Source organism: Meles meles, chromosome 3, assembly GCF_922984935.1.
Source record: "Meles meles chromosome 3, mMelMel3.1 paternal haplotype, whole genome shotgun sequence".
Classification (NCBI taxonomy): Eukaryota; Metazoa; Chordata; class Mammalia; order Carnivora; family Mustelidae; genus Meles; species Meles meles.
Window position 1 is genome coordinate 149594082 of NC_060068.1, and position 14104 is coordinate 149608185.

At 41.8% G+C, this 14104-nt stretch overlaps 1 protein-coding gene across 3 annotated transcripts in view; it reads left to right on the plus strand.

The window, feature by feature from the left end:
- The first annotated feature begins 3447 nt into the window (after window positions 1-3447).
- The window catches only part of C3H5orf34 (chromosome 3 C5orf34 homolog), a 34604-nt gene continuing 23947 nt past the window's right edge, over window positions 3448-14104 (plus strand). Inside the window, exons 1-4 of one of the 3 annotated variants that reach the window (XM_045998893.1) lie at window positions 3448-3795; window positions 8115-8348; window positions 8510-8599; window positions 11988-12634. In XM_045998893.1, the coding sequence (XP_045854849.1) occupies window positions 8154-8348; window positions 8510-8599; window positions 11988-12634 (932 nt within the window). In that variant the 5' untranslated portion in view covers window positions 3448-3795; window positions 8115-8153. The remainder of the gene's footprint in view (window positions 3796-8114; window positions 8349-8509; window positions 8600-11987; window positions 12635-14104) is intronic. The other 2 variants (XM_045998892.1, XM_045998894.1) reach the window with 2 other exon arrangements.

The window sequence follows — 14104 nt, forward strand, 5'->3', positions numbered from 1 at the left end:
GCTAGGCCTGTGTTGCACTTGTTGGCCGTATCTTCAACAAAAACATGTGTCCTATTGAGGAGAATCTTGTAAAGATTACTAGTACAGTCTCCAGTGAGCAAGGACACACAGGTGTTAGTGCAGGTCATAGGCTTGTGTTCTGGTAAAGTACAAGTATTTGTTTGTACAAAAGCTTGCACTTGTGTCATTAACCCAACCTTCTGTCTTTATGTTGTCTGTGCCCTTCCAGCCAAAGACTACCAGGAACATACATGTACCTGAGCAGGCGGGGCTTAGTACTTTTGCACTAAAGCAGAATAGGCACATGGGGAACTGTGGGCTTATAATAGGACTCGGGCTTTGGTTAGAAATTTGGGAGAGGGTCTAAGAAACTGTGGAGGTTCATGTGTCTAGGCTGACCTAGTCCAACCCTGCATGGACCCAACTCTGTTGCTTCAACCAGGCAGCCGGAGGTCATGTTTCTGGTAGGTTTGTACCAGTGTAAATTCATAATTGCCACCTAAGCTACCAGCACTGCCAATAATCCTACTGTGTTTATTACCTTGCTTATTTCAAGCTCTCCACTCTGTTCCTCATGATTCACAGAAGAAATCGGGCAAATGTAGACAAATGCATCTGCATTCATTTTATCCCTCTTGGACAGGAAGTATCCCTCCTGTTCGGGGCCAGCTACTCCACATGTTCTCGAATCCCATGCCCTCTCATGCTCTCATGAACTCTGCTGTTACTTGGTCTGTACTTTTTCAAATTCCTCTATTGGCCCTTTGCATGAGCTGTTGAACATGTCATTCTTCTCATCAGGAGAAATCTGGCCCTCACATTTCTCTGCAGTTCTGTCTGCTTCCTAGCCAGATTCTTTAAATGTCCCATATTCGTTTTGCATTTCCTTCCTATTTTGCTCTTCAGACCTATAGCTTCTGCTGCCCCTATATACAACAGCCCGTGGTAGAGCCGCCAAGGACATTTATGCCACTAAATCCAGTAGATACCAACTTTAGCTTGTTCTCTAGGCAATATCTGACCCTGTCAAAGGACACCAAAATTGAAAACCTCTAGGCATCTGGAATAGAATAGCCTTTTTTTCTGGCTGTTCCTCAGTTTTTGTGGGATTCTCTTCTCTTAACTAATATGTAAGTATTGGTGTTCCTCAAAGGTCAGTCAACATTTTCTTACGTCACTATATCCTTGGACTATTTAATCCTCTCCTAAAGCTTCAGTTAGCAGCTATCAGTGTTGACCTCCAGATTTGTTTCTAATCTGTTTCTAGACCTTTGTTAATATATTTGAAGTAAGACTTCTAAAATTGAAGCCCTGCTGGGGTGTCTGAGTGGCTCAGTCGGTTGAGTGCCTGCTTTCAGCTCAGGTCATGATCCCAGAGTCCTGGGATCGATCCCTGCATCAGGCTAGAAGCCTGCTTCTCCCTCTTCCCTTCACTCTGCTTGTGTTCCCTCCCTCTAGGTGTCTCTTTCCACCAAATAAATATCTTCAAATAAACTAAAGTCCTGCTATTCCCTAAATTTTCTTGTGTCTGTCTTATTGATGGCACTGCCCTCTATCCACTCGCTCCAACCAGAACTCATAGAACTGTTTTTAACTACTGTTCAGTTATCTCCAAGACTATTGAATTTGATCTAAATATTTCTTGGAGCTGTGCTCTCCATCCTCACTGTCTAATCTTGAGTCTGAAATGCCATCTCTCCCATTGTGTTTTCAAAAGACTACTGGGCTCTCCACATCTCTTTGCATCATACAATCCGTTCTTCACTCAGACATTCCAGGGATCTTCTAAAGTACAGATAGCATCACAAAACCCCTTAGTCATAGACAGTTTACAGATAGAAGATTCTTAGTCATTAGAGAAAAAGGTGGGAGCAGGACAGGACCTAAGTCAACGCCGTGTAATACAAATTGATGTTATTGATCGATGAAAACAGGGCACCTAAGGGTGGCTTTATTAACTTTTACATAAGATTGAGGCCAATTTGCTTATCAGACTTTCAAAAACAGAGTTGAATTTAAGGAGTTAGATTTCTTCTCATTCCTTGGTGCTGCTACCTTTGCTTAAAAAGCCCTTGATGGTCAACAACAGCCAAATTATGGAGAGAGCCCAAATGTCCATTGACTGATGAATGGATAAAGAAGATGTAGTATGTATATACAATGCAATGCTACTCAGCCATCCAAAAAAAAAAAAGAGAGAAAAGAAAAAGAAATCTTGCCATTTGCAACAGTGTGGGTGGAGCTAGAGTATATTATGCTAAGTGAAATAAGCCAGTCAGGGAAAGATGTTACCACATGCTCTCACTGGTGGAATTTAAGACAGAAAGCAGATGAACATATGGGAAGTGGGAATAGAAAAAAAGGAGAGAGGGAAACAAGCCCTAAGATAGCTTTAAGGATAGAGAACAAATTGAGGGTTGATGGAGGGAGGTGGGTACTAAAGAGGGCAACTGTGGTGAGTGTTGGGTGTTATATGTATATAAGTGATGACTCACTTAATTCTACTCCCGAACCAATATTGCACTGTATGTTAACTAAGTAAAAATTGTCTAAAAAGCCCCTGTAATAGTTTGCCATCACTTTTTAAGACAAAGCCCATAATTCATAAATCCATAATCTGGTCCTTGCCTATCTCTGAGTCCCCATTCAGGCTTCTCTTTCCTAAAAGCCTCTCCCTCTTTAACCATTCTTAACTCAAAGTAGCCTTTTGAGGGGGCAAGATCTTTTCTTTGGCCTCAGGGTCTTAACACGGGCTGTTACCACTGCTTGAAACACTTTCCCCACATTGTACTTGGCTAACACCTACTTACCCTTTGGATTTCAGTGGAAATACTTCCTCAGTCTCAGGTCTGTGCACTACACGGTCTCACAGACCTCTGTATTTTAGTTTAGGAACATTTAGCTACTACTGTGATCAAATTATTGTCTACTCCTTTCATTCCAGTTAATCTCCAACCCCAACCCTCGACCCTAGACCGCATTTCCTGCTTTATACCCAAGGTGCCCAGCACATAGTAGGTTCCCCATAATCATCTGATGATAATAAATTTAGCAGACACGCCGCTTGCTATTTTAGAAAAGAAGTGCAGACACAGACTTGGTACCAAATCAGGAAGAGGACTCTATCTTTGGTCAAGTTTCTGTTTGGCTGTTTTTTTAACAGCTTGTTTGGATTATTTAAATAATCATTACTCCACTAAAATCCACTCCTGCAGTTAGCACTTGGCCGAACGGCGCTACAGGACGAATCCCGACCTAGTGGGCCGGGTCCCAACTCGATATCGGAAGTAAAAATCAGGTAGGAAGCAACCGCATTCAGGACTAGGAAAGCCCGCCTCCCTTACTTCCGGTCCCGCCTTTCGCTAGGAGCGCGACGGGGACTGGCCGCCGGAGCGGAGGGCACGGACGGGGCGGGACTTCCTGTCTTTTTTTCCGGAGAGGAAGGACGCGTCCCCAGGTTGCGGGAAAATTTGAAATGCTCTTGCTTTCCGGTGTTGTGTTTTGTTTTGTTTTACGGGTTCATAATTGGCGCTGCCGCTTCTCTTCCGCTACCCAAACAGGAAGGACGTCTCGGCCAAAACACTCTCTCTGCGGCCTTATTCCCTTGCGGCTGTGATTGTTTTCTCTCATCAAGAAGCATCACTTGTTGGTAATTTGTCAAATTCAAGAAATAACCCTCGAGAAGCAGTCGTGGGCAGGCTTCAAGCATTTTGGCAAATTAAAGGGGCCCTTGGCCTCATTTCCACGCCTTTTCATCTCAGAACTTCCGTGTGAGTCCAAGACGTTGGTGGTTTGGTTGAGGCCTTTTCACTAACTAGGTATTGCCGTTTGGAAGAATGAGCGCCATGGATAGCAAGTACAGACTTGTGGCTTTTTGATCGTTAAACACTTTGACGTACATACTGGGTGGTGAAAAACAAACAGGAATAAAATGGTAGAGATGAGGCTGAGATGTGGGTTGGAGCTGGATTATGTTTTCTTATGCCGGGAACTTTAGATTTTCCACTGTTTCTTGTGTCTGCTTGTTATTTAAAATAAATAACAATTATATCTCAGTACCCTTTTTTTTTTTAATTAAAAACTTGGCCAAACATAGAGACCTTTTCCCAGTTGGCAATCAGAAAATACAAGTTTTCCAACCTGTTGTTTTTTGTTTTTTTCTGAAATAGCAAGTGGATATCTGAATTTATATGTGTGTGTGTGTGTATGCATTTATTGCTATGTATAAATACATTTATTGTGTAAATACATTTATTGCTATGAATATTTATTGCTTGTGAAAAGAACAAGCACCTGAACAAGTGATGTGAACTTGGTATGGTCTGGATTGTGGAAAGTTACCTGTAACAGCAGTATTGGAAATGGAGAGGAGAAAAAACTGAAGAAGGTGCAAGATAGCTGCAGAAATGGAGGGGAGGGTTCACGGACTGAAATGGAAAAGGAGCCAGGTTCATAAAAGAAACTGCCAAATCAGCAAGATATGTTATCGGGGTGTGGAGAAAAACAGTGAAAAGTCAAATATTGCTAACATTGAGATGCCACTAACTCAAATTGCAAATTCAGGAGGAGCAGGAATTTTGAAATTCACTTACTTATTCTTTCATCATTAAATAAATATTTATTGCACCCTTATTATTTGCTAAGTGTTGTTTTAAATGCCAGCGATACTACTGTGAACAAGACAGATGAGGTCTCTGGTCTGATTTGAGTTTATATCCCAGTGGAAAAAGACAAAAAGCGGAGAAATTAATAGAATCAGTTTTGATAGTGATAGATGGTATAGTAAAAAAGATGAAATGAATAAAACGTGACTGGGAGGGATGCCTGGGTGGCTCAGTCCATTAAGCGTCTGCCTTAGGCCCAGGTCATGATCCGAGGGTTCTTGAGTCCTGCATCCCACTCCCTGCTCCGCTGGCAACCTGCTTCTCCCTCTGCCTGCTGCTTCCCCTGCCTGTGCGGTCTCTCCCTCTCTTTCTCTCTGACAAATAAATAAAATCTTTAAAAGAAAAAAAGTGATTGGGAGATGGTTGGAAACAACTTTAATTGAGATGAACAAGTCAGGCCTTTGAGGAAGTGATATTTAAGCTTAAAAGACAAAGATTCAGCCATGTGATAAGCCAGGAAAAGGACATATTAGGCAGTAAGAACAGTGCAAAGGTTCTGAGATAGGAAACAGCTTGTTTTGAAAACATTAAAAAGGTCAGTGTAGCTAAAGTGTTGGGAACAAGGAGAAGACAGGAGATGACATTTGGAGAGGAAGATGAAGCCAGATTGTGTGGTTGTTACAGGTCACGGTTTGGAATTTAAGTGCAAAATGGTAGATTGTGAGCCAGGATGTGAGAGATCTCATTTTAATTTTAAAAGATCCCTCTGGCTACTGTATGTCGACTGGACTTGAGGGAGTTAAGAGTCAAAGTGAAACTAGGAAAGGCTATAGAAGTCTGCTTTGATGGGAGTGATGATGTTCCATTTTAGTCATATTAAGTTTGGTTTATCTCTGGCACAAGAACTTGAAGAGAGGTCTAGCAGGCAGGTTGAAGTTCTGGGGAGAGGTCAGGTGGATTTGGAAGTTTTCTAGAGAGGGGGGAATTAATAAAATTGTGTGAATGTCCTCAGGAGAAACCATATGCTTTAGTGTGTACTTCTAACATATTTTACAGAAGATTATAGTCACATGCACCTGATTATATATATTGAAAGGGGGTAAGATTTTTTTTAAAAAGCAAGGGTGGGCATAAAAGCAACACGAGTGGTTACAGTAAGACGTGATGAATTGGGACTAAGGTCAGGTCCTAAATCCTTGATTTAAGAGAATGGTGAAAGGAATGATTACACTAAAAGCAGAGGTAGGGGTCCCTGGCTGGCTTAGTTGGTCGAGCGTGACTCCTAATCTCAGGATCATGAGTTCAAGCCCCACGTTGGGTGGAATCTACTTAAAATTAAAAAAAAAAAATTAAAATAGGGGCGCCTGGGTGGCTCAATGGGTTAAGCCTCTGGCTTCTGCTCAGGTCATGATCTCAGGGTCCTGGGATCGAGCCCCGCATCAGGCTCTCTGCTCAACAGGGAGCCTGCTTCCTCCTCTCTCTCTGCCTGCCTCTCTGCCTACTTGTGATATCTCTGTCTGTCAAATAAATAAATAAAATTTTTTTAAAAAATTAAAATAAACTAAAAACAGAGATAGATGTGGGAGAAACCATGGTACTCCCTCCTTTTTTAAAAAAATTAAAAGGCAGAGGAAAAGAGAATTTGGTGCAGGGGAAGGTAGAAAACATTATCACAGAGTGATCAGTTTAGTAGGATGAAGACTGAAGTTACTGCATGTAGGAAGACTTTGGTGACCATAATGAAAAATTCCAGTAGAAAGGTGGAGGAAAGCTGGATTACAATGGATTGAAGACAAATGGGAGAGAAAGTAGACAATGAGTGGTTATCATACTCAAGTTTTTTGGTAGGCAAAAAGAGCATACTGGGGGGAAGTTACTTTTTTCTGTCAGGTGAAAGTTGATCACCTGAGTAATAGGAAATAATGTCCTGGAAGAAGATAGGTTAGTGTTTAGAAAGGAAAATCTTAAAAAGGATGATGTCCTAAGGGCACCTGGGTGGCTCAGCTGGTAGAGCTTCCAGCTCTTGGCTTCTGGTCAGGTCATGATCTCAGGGTCCTGATATGGATCCTGGCGTTGGGCTCCACGAGCAGTGGGGAGTCTGCTTAAAGATTTTCTCCCTCTGCCCTCCCCACCCTCCTCCTCTCTCTCTCTCTCTCTCTCTCTGATAAATGAATACATTTTAAAACAAAAAAGGATGGTGTTCTAAAGGGAGATGGGTAAGTGTCAGAGAAGGTGGTGATGGTGTTAGAAAGGAATCCTAAGATTTATTGAGCTGCAGGATGCCTGGGTGGCTCATGGGATGCCTGGGTGGTTCAGTCAGTCAAGAATCTGCCATTGACTCAGGTCATGATCCCTGCATGCTGGGGTCGGGTCCTCGTTGGGCTCCTTGTTTGGCAGGGAGCCTGCTTCTCCCTCTGCCTGCTACTTTCCCTGCTTGTGCGCGCGCTCTCTCTCGCTCGCTCTCTCTCTGACAAACAGACAAACAAATGAATAAAATCTTAAAAAAAAAAAAAAGATTTATTGGGCTCCTACAAAGCGACATTGCAATTCTGGCACTGGAATATGTGTGGTCTGGTTTGATCCTTGCAACAATCTTGTTTCTGTGCCCCATTTTACAAATAAGGAAACAAACAGCCTGAAGCTTTAGCTAGTAAATGGGGGACTGTGAATGGAATCCAACCTCTAATTCCCTTTCGGTCAAACCTATATGGAAAACACAGGTGATGACAGTCATTTTAGAAATAGGGAAGAGAAAATTGAATTCATTGAAATAAAAGTAAGTCTAAGACACTAGAAAGTTAATTAGCTTACTCAGTAGTGACATGGAACTACTTCCTTAATTTCAGACTAGGAACAAAAATCCAGGAGCACTTTTTCAGTGTTCTTTTTTCTTAGGCCTAATAGTTACTTTTGGCCTGCCTTTTGCATATATTACAAAGGATTTGCAAAGAGGGAATTTGCTTGCTATATGAAATGACTTACTGAGCATATAGTTTACAAAAGTTAAACCTCAGGAGAACTAAAGCTATTAAAATTATAAAGGCAGTTATAACTTGGTGGGCTTTTTTCTTTTTTTATCTTCCCACACTGCAGTAAAGCCCTAGGGGTTAATCAAGGCATTCTGTTCAGGTTGTTAATTTCAGATCATTTAGAAGTATGTAGTAAAATAATCAGTTCTTAAAATTTTATTTTAGAGAGAAAGAGAGTTGGAGGGTAAGAGCAGAGGGGGAGAAAATAGAGGAGGGGCAAGAATCTCAAGCTGACTCTGGGCTGAGTGCAGAGCCTGATGTGGGGCTCGATCTCACACACCACCCAAGCCAAAACCAAGAGTCAGACGCCTAACCAACTCAGCCACCCGGGTGCTCCCATAATCACTTTTCCCGCAACAAAAATAAACGCAAGGGAAATGCATTTTGCTTATGTTCTTGGAAAATGCATCCAATTTTTTATGATAGAACTTTTGTACCTTAAAAGAACTATTTGTGCTACCCTATTTCCTATTTCCTTCAGTCTTCACCTTGGAAGGACATTTTATCCCTAGTCCTAGTAATGGCAGCTGAAGTGCGGATGGTACTTTATGAAGATGATTCAGTGCAAGTGCAATATGTTGATGGTTCCAGACTGCAGCTTTCTCCGTGTGGCTCCGAATTTTTATTTGAAAAGGCACCTCCTGTTTCAGCACATCCTTTAGAACAACCAGAAAGAATTCGGCAAAGGACACACTTTGTTATTAGCACTTACCGAGTGAGTAAAGATGACCCAAAAACAGCTCTTTCTGATGTCAGAATATTGTTGAGGTGGTCAGAATATGGAAAGTAGTTAGTGTTCCAGATTACTGTCACTCTAAGTTGCTGTTCAAGTTATTTTACATTTTTGAAGTTTACGTTTTGTATTTCTTTTTGTAGGAGCAACTACAGCGAGCCCTAGATTTTCGAAATTCTTTTGCTGTTTGCCCTTTTTTATCTGAGAGCATCATACCTTCTGAAAGAAAAAAGGTAATTTTTTAAAGCTTTTTTAATAAGTAATATTTGAGGGCAAGTACATAGAAACAGGTAGTTTCATATTTAATCTTTTTCTTCGTGAGACTTGGGAATACACACTTTGCTATAAAATGCATAGGCTTATATTTTTCAGCAGACTAGGATGTTCTGGTAGGTTAAATACTGATTGAGCCTCTGAAGATACATAGTTCATCTTCCTGCCTTTTTCTTTGTAGCCAAAGATTCTACTCAGAACTTTTTTTATTGACGACTTTTTGATTCTCCGAGGTATTCAAAAGTAAGAAATTATGTGGCCATTTTCAATAGTTCATGCAGTTCATGTGCAGTAGAGATGTGTAATTTATAGGTATACACATTTTATTTTTTTTGCTTATATTCTATTTTTAACTTTTATGAATAATAATATAGCTATCATTTATTGAGGATTTACTTTGTGCCAAGAATTAGGAATGATATTAAAAATATTTAATAAGACCAGTCAGTATGGCATGGGTTCCTAATCATCAAAATGGATGTCCAGCCAGTGAGAACAGGTATATTCAGCCCCTTTTTACGGGTGAGGGAACTAAATCTCAGAGAGTTTACCTAATCTTGTTCATGGACATTTTCTAAAAGGCAATCAGGATTTGAACCCAGTGTATCTGGCTCTGAAGATTGTCTTATCACTTTCCACTGTTCTCATGATGGCAAAGGAGTCGAGAAAAATTGTAAGGTGTAACTTAGCCTATAAGTTAGTGCTACTAACTTTTGAGTAACTTTTTTCATTGAAACTGTATAGTTTGCTGTAGTAGGATTATTAGATAATTTAATTCTAGAAGAGAGAATTTTTTTTTAAGATTTTATTTATTTATTTGACAGACAGAGATCACAAGTAGGCAGAGAGGCAGGTGGTGGTGGGTGGGGGGCGGTGGGAACGGATGTGGGGCTCGATCCCAGGACCCTGGGATCATGACCTGAGCTGAAGGCAGAGGCTTAACCCACTGAGCCACCCAGGTGCCCCGAGAAATTTCTTAAGATTCATTCATTTATATGAGAGAGAGAGAGCATGAGTGAGGGGAGAGGCAGAGGGAAAGGGAGAAACTGACTGACTCCCTGCCGAGCAGGAAGCCTGATGTGGGGCTCAATGTGGGGCTTCATTCCAGGACCCTCGGACTATGACCTGAGTTGAATGCAGACACTTAATCAACTGAGCCACCCAGGCTCCCTGAAGAGAGAACTTTCATTCATTTATTTTTTTAAAGATTTATTTTTTATTGTGTATTTATTTAACAGAGAGAGAGAGAGAGAGATGACAATTAGGCAGAGGCAGGCAGAGAGAAAGGGGGAAGCAGGCTCCCTGCTGAGCAGAGAACCCAATGCGGGGCTCAATCCCAGAACCCTGAGACCATGACCCAGGCCGAAGGCAGAGGCTCAACCCACTGAGCCACCCAGGCACCCCGAAGGATGAACTTTCTGAACTGACCATCTTTACAACCCAGCTTTGCCATCAGTGAACACTGTACTAACATCTGTACACATAAATAGCGTATAAGTTTAAGAGGCTTTCTTGACACTAGTTTTTGTGAATTTAAGGTTTTATATAAATGGAAGCTAAATGTTTAACTGTTGCCAAGATTAACTGATTAAAAGGCTGTTACAGGACACCTACTGTTTTTGTCTTATATGAAGAGATGCTGTAGGCACTGGTACCGATTACAAGTCTGTTTGCTATTGGTCAGGATCAGTTTACCTTTGAGTCATTCAGGGATTTTTTTGTTTTTAGATTTATTTATTTATTTGAGAGGGAGAGAGGGTGCGTGCAAATGGGGGAGGGGCAGAGGGCGAGAACCCCCAAGGAGACTCTGCACTGAGTGTACAGCCCGACACAGGGCTTGATCTCATGACACATGAGATGATGACCTGAGCCAAACCCAAGGACCCAATGCTCAACTGACTGAGCCACCAGGGCGCCTCTAGTAAGTCAGTTTTTAAAAAAACATTGCTCTTTAAACTACCTGGAATTTATTTTAAGGTATGGTACGCCAGGTGCTACTTAGGATAGGTACTTTATACATGTTATCTTAGTCTCTTTGATAGCCCTTTGAGATAGCTTTTCCCACATGCTATTCAGTAATTCCAGTGCAATTGATTAAGTCATTCTCCCCTTCCCTCCTTGTTTTGAAGTTTATGTTGTCACATGTAACATCTTAAGATATGCTTGATTCTGTTTCCTTATTATCTGAGTTGCTCTGTCAGTGATTTTTATACTAGTTGTACACCCTTTAAGTTGTGATTGCTTTTAATGTAGTACATTATGTCGTTTGTACATTGTAGTGCTGGTCTTCCCTCATTAGTATTCTTTTTCAGGGTAGGCTGAAAATCTATCTCTGAAAATCTATCTCTGATCCATTATTTTTTTTTTTTTTTTTTTTTTTTGGTGAGCAGCAAAGCAAGGTTTATTGATCATCGTACATTTCAAACAAAAATATATCTAACACTAAATATAGTCAGGATCATTTTTTTCTTTTTCTTCTCTTTCATTTTTCATCTGTATGTGTGTGTTTGTTTTACATCCCTCTAAGCAAGATAATTTTTTTTGTTTGTTTTTGTTTTTGTTTTTTTATTAAAATTTTAAAATTTTTTTATAAACATACAATGTATTTTTATCCCCAGGGGTACAGGTCTGTGAATTGCCAGGTTTACATACTTCACAACACTCACTATAGCACATACCCTCCCCAATGTCCATAACCCCACCCCCCTCTTCCGCCCCCCCACCCCAGCAACCCTCAGTTTGTTTTGTGAGATTAAGAGTCACTTATGGTTTGTCTCCTTCCCGATCCCGTCTTGTTTCATTTATTCTTCTCCTACCCCCCCAAACCCCCCACAGTGCATCTCTACTTCCTCCTATCAGGGAGATCATAGGGATAGTTGTCTTTCTCCGATTGACTTATTTCGCTAAGCATAATACCCTCTAGTTCCATCCACGTTGTTAAGAGAGATAATCTTAACAGTATCAAATATTCTGTAGGAAAATGCATATAGACCGACATCTGGTTCTCCGTTTTTCATTCTCTCTAGGTAGTAAAACACAAACCCAGCTTCAAGAGATTTCTTGCCCAATATGTAAGCATCAAATGTATGGAAACAGGGGCGCCTGGGTGGCTCAGTGGGTTAAAGCCTCTGCCTTTCGCTCAGGTCATGGTCCCAGGTCCTGGGATCGAGCCCCGCATCGGGCTCTCTGCTTGGCGGGGAGCCTGCTTCCTCCTCTCTCTCTCTGCCTGCCTCTCTCCCTACTTGTGATCTCTATCTGTCAAATAAATAAATAAATAAATAAAAAATGTATGGAAACATTGGACTGTTGACAAAATACTCCCCATTTCTCTTTCTCCCCTCCACTCAGCGTATCTTCGTTGACTTCTCAGAAGTGAGATGGCCCAGTCCTGACACCGGTGATGGCGTGATACTTACACAGAGTGGCGGTGTGAAGATAGCATCGTTGGATGGACACGCATACCTTTGCCTGCCCAGATCGCAGCATGAATTTACAGTACATTTTTTGTGTAAAGTAAGCCAGAAGCCAGACTCGTCTATAGTATTGTCAGAAAAGAGGAATCAAGCCAGAAAGGACAAGCTAGTTGAAAAAGCAGGCAAAATCTGTACCTATGGAAGTTTACCAAGACAGAGACTGAAGAATAAAGAAAATGAATTTTATTGTCCACTCACGAAATCCAAGGAAACTTTAGAGAAGAAGAGCTGTGCAGACGGAGCTGAAGGGAAGGAGGAGCCACCTCCACCTGGTCCCCGACACACGTGTGTGTACACGTGGGTGAAGCAGCGCTGGCCTGTGGCCTCCTGTCCAGAGGAATGGAAATATCCTTTGTCTCTAGCACTTCATTTTCATAATAAAACCAGCATAATGTCGAGAAGTGAGGCAGACACCACCCAGAGTAGAACATTCACTTCTGAGATTTCAGAGGAAAGAGGAAAAGAGGTTTCTGCTCTTCCCAGGGCCCTGCTACTCAGCTGCCCTGTCCCCCACCTGCACAGGTAATGGAAGAATGGCTCCTTCGTCATCAAGCTCTTGTCAGAGCCTGTCCTTAACTAAAGATAGTTTTTCTTTCTCAGTCATCTGCTGCCATTCATAAGGGAAGTTCATTCAGTGGTCCAAAACTTGGCTCATAACCAAGAGTAAATCATTGCCCTAGCCCATGCATTTTGTAGGTCCCTTATTGTCTGCCCATGCATTGAGTTTGTGCAAGGCTGACTGTATACTACATCCTCTGTGATGCCCAGAGACCATGGAGATGACCAGGACACAGTCCCTTCTTCTCTGGGAGCTTAGACTCTATGAAGGTCACCGTCACTGAAAAGATTATGAAAGTGTGGTGATGGCGCAGGGCTCTGGTGGTGAGCACAGAGGAACATCAGCTGCCGCTCCATGGAGCCCATCACATGGGTGGCTGGAGCCCAGAGCTGACGGTTTGTGATCCTGGGTTCGTTCTTTCATGCCTAGTCTCAGAGGCCACACCTGTCTTTGGTGAGCTGACTATAAATCAATTCATTGAACATTTTTGAAAAAAGCGGTGAACGTTCCGTTGACTAGGAGGTGAATATCGTCTGTAAGGAGCGCAGTAGGGATGGTAATAGCTGACACGAGGTGCCTGCGTGCCAGGCACCCCGGCACTGCACCTGTTGGGTTAGCGTAGGAATTGCATGAGGTAAGTACTGTTATCACCCCATTTTATAGAGGAACTTGAAACACAGGAAAGTTAAGTAACCCGAGCAGAGTCACATAGCTAGCACGTGCAGAACTGGGCTTTGATCCCAGGTTGTCTCTTAGGATATATTTGTTATTTAAAGCAAAACAAGGGAGTGATTTTCAGGCTTGTCATGATTATCTAGTTAAAATTGGAAGTTCTAGTATTTTAAGTAGACAGTGAAAGAGATTTAGGCTTCTGAATGAACAGTTTTCAATAACTTGCCACTAACCTCAGATTAAAGTCCATTTTCTTTAAACATGTCTAAACAGGCCTTCCATTTTCTGATCCCTTCCTACATCTGTAGTCCTCACCACACTTCTGTTGCTCTTTCTACTCTTGCTCAGCTGGCCTTTTTAGAATCTCTAGAATGCCTGTCCAGGCTTTGTTTCACCACTGCACCTGCTCTTTTCTCAGCCAGGAATACTGCTTTCTCTTTCTCAGCTCGCTAACTTGTGCACACGTCCAGGTCTCAGCGGAAGACTTTCTTTCTTCGGGTGGTTGTCCTAAAGTCCCCAGACAGGATTAGGTTCTTCTACAATTCCATAGCATCCAGTAACTCTCCTTTCTTTGTGTTCTGTGTCTACTATTTAACATCCCTACTTGATAGGAATCTTCACTGAGGGCAGTGACCATGTCTGCTTTTTTGGGTGTTAAATCCCCAGTGCGAATGGCATAAATATTGCAGTCAATATATGTTGTTTGAATCCTAAATTTTAAAGGTTAGTAAACTGTTAATTTATAAAATTGTGCTGAGATT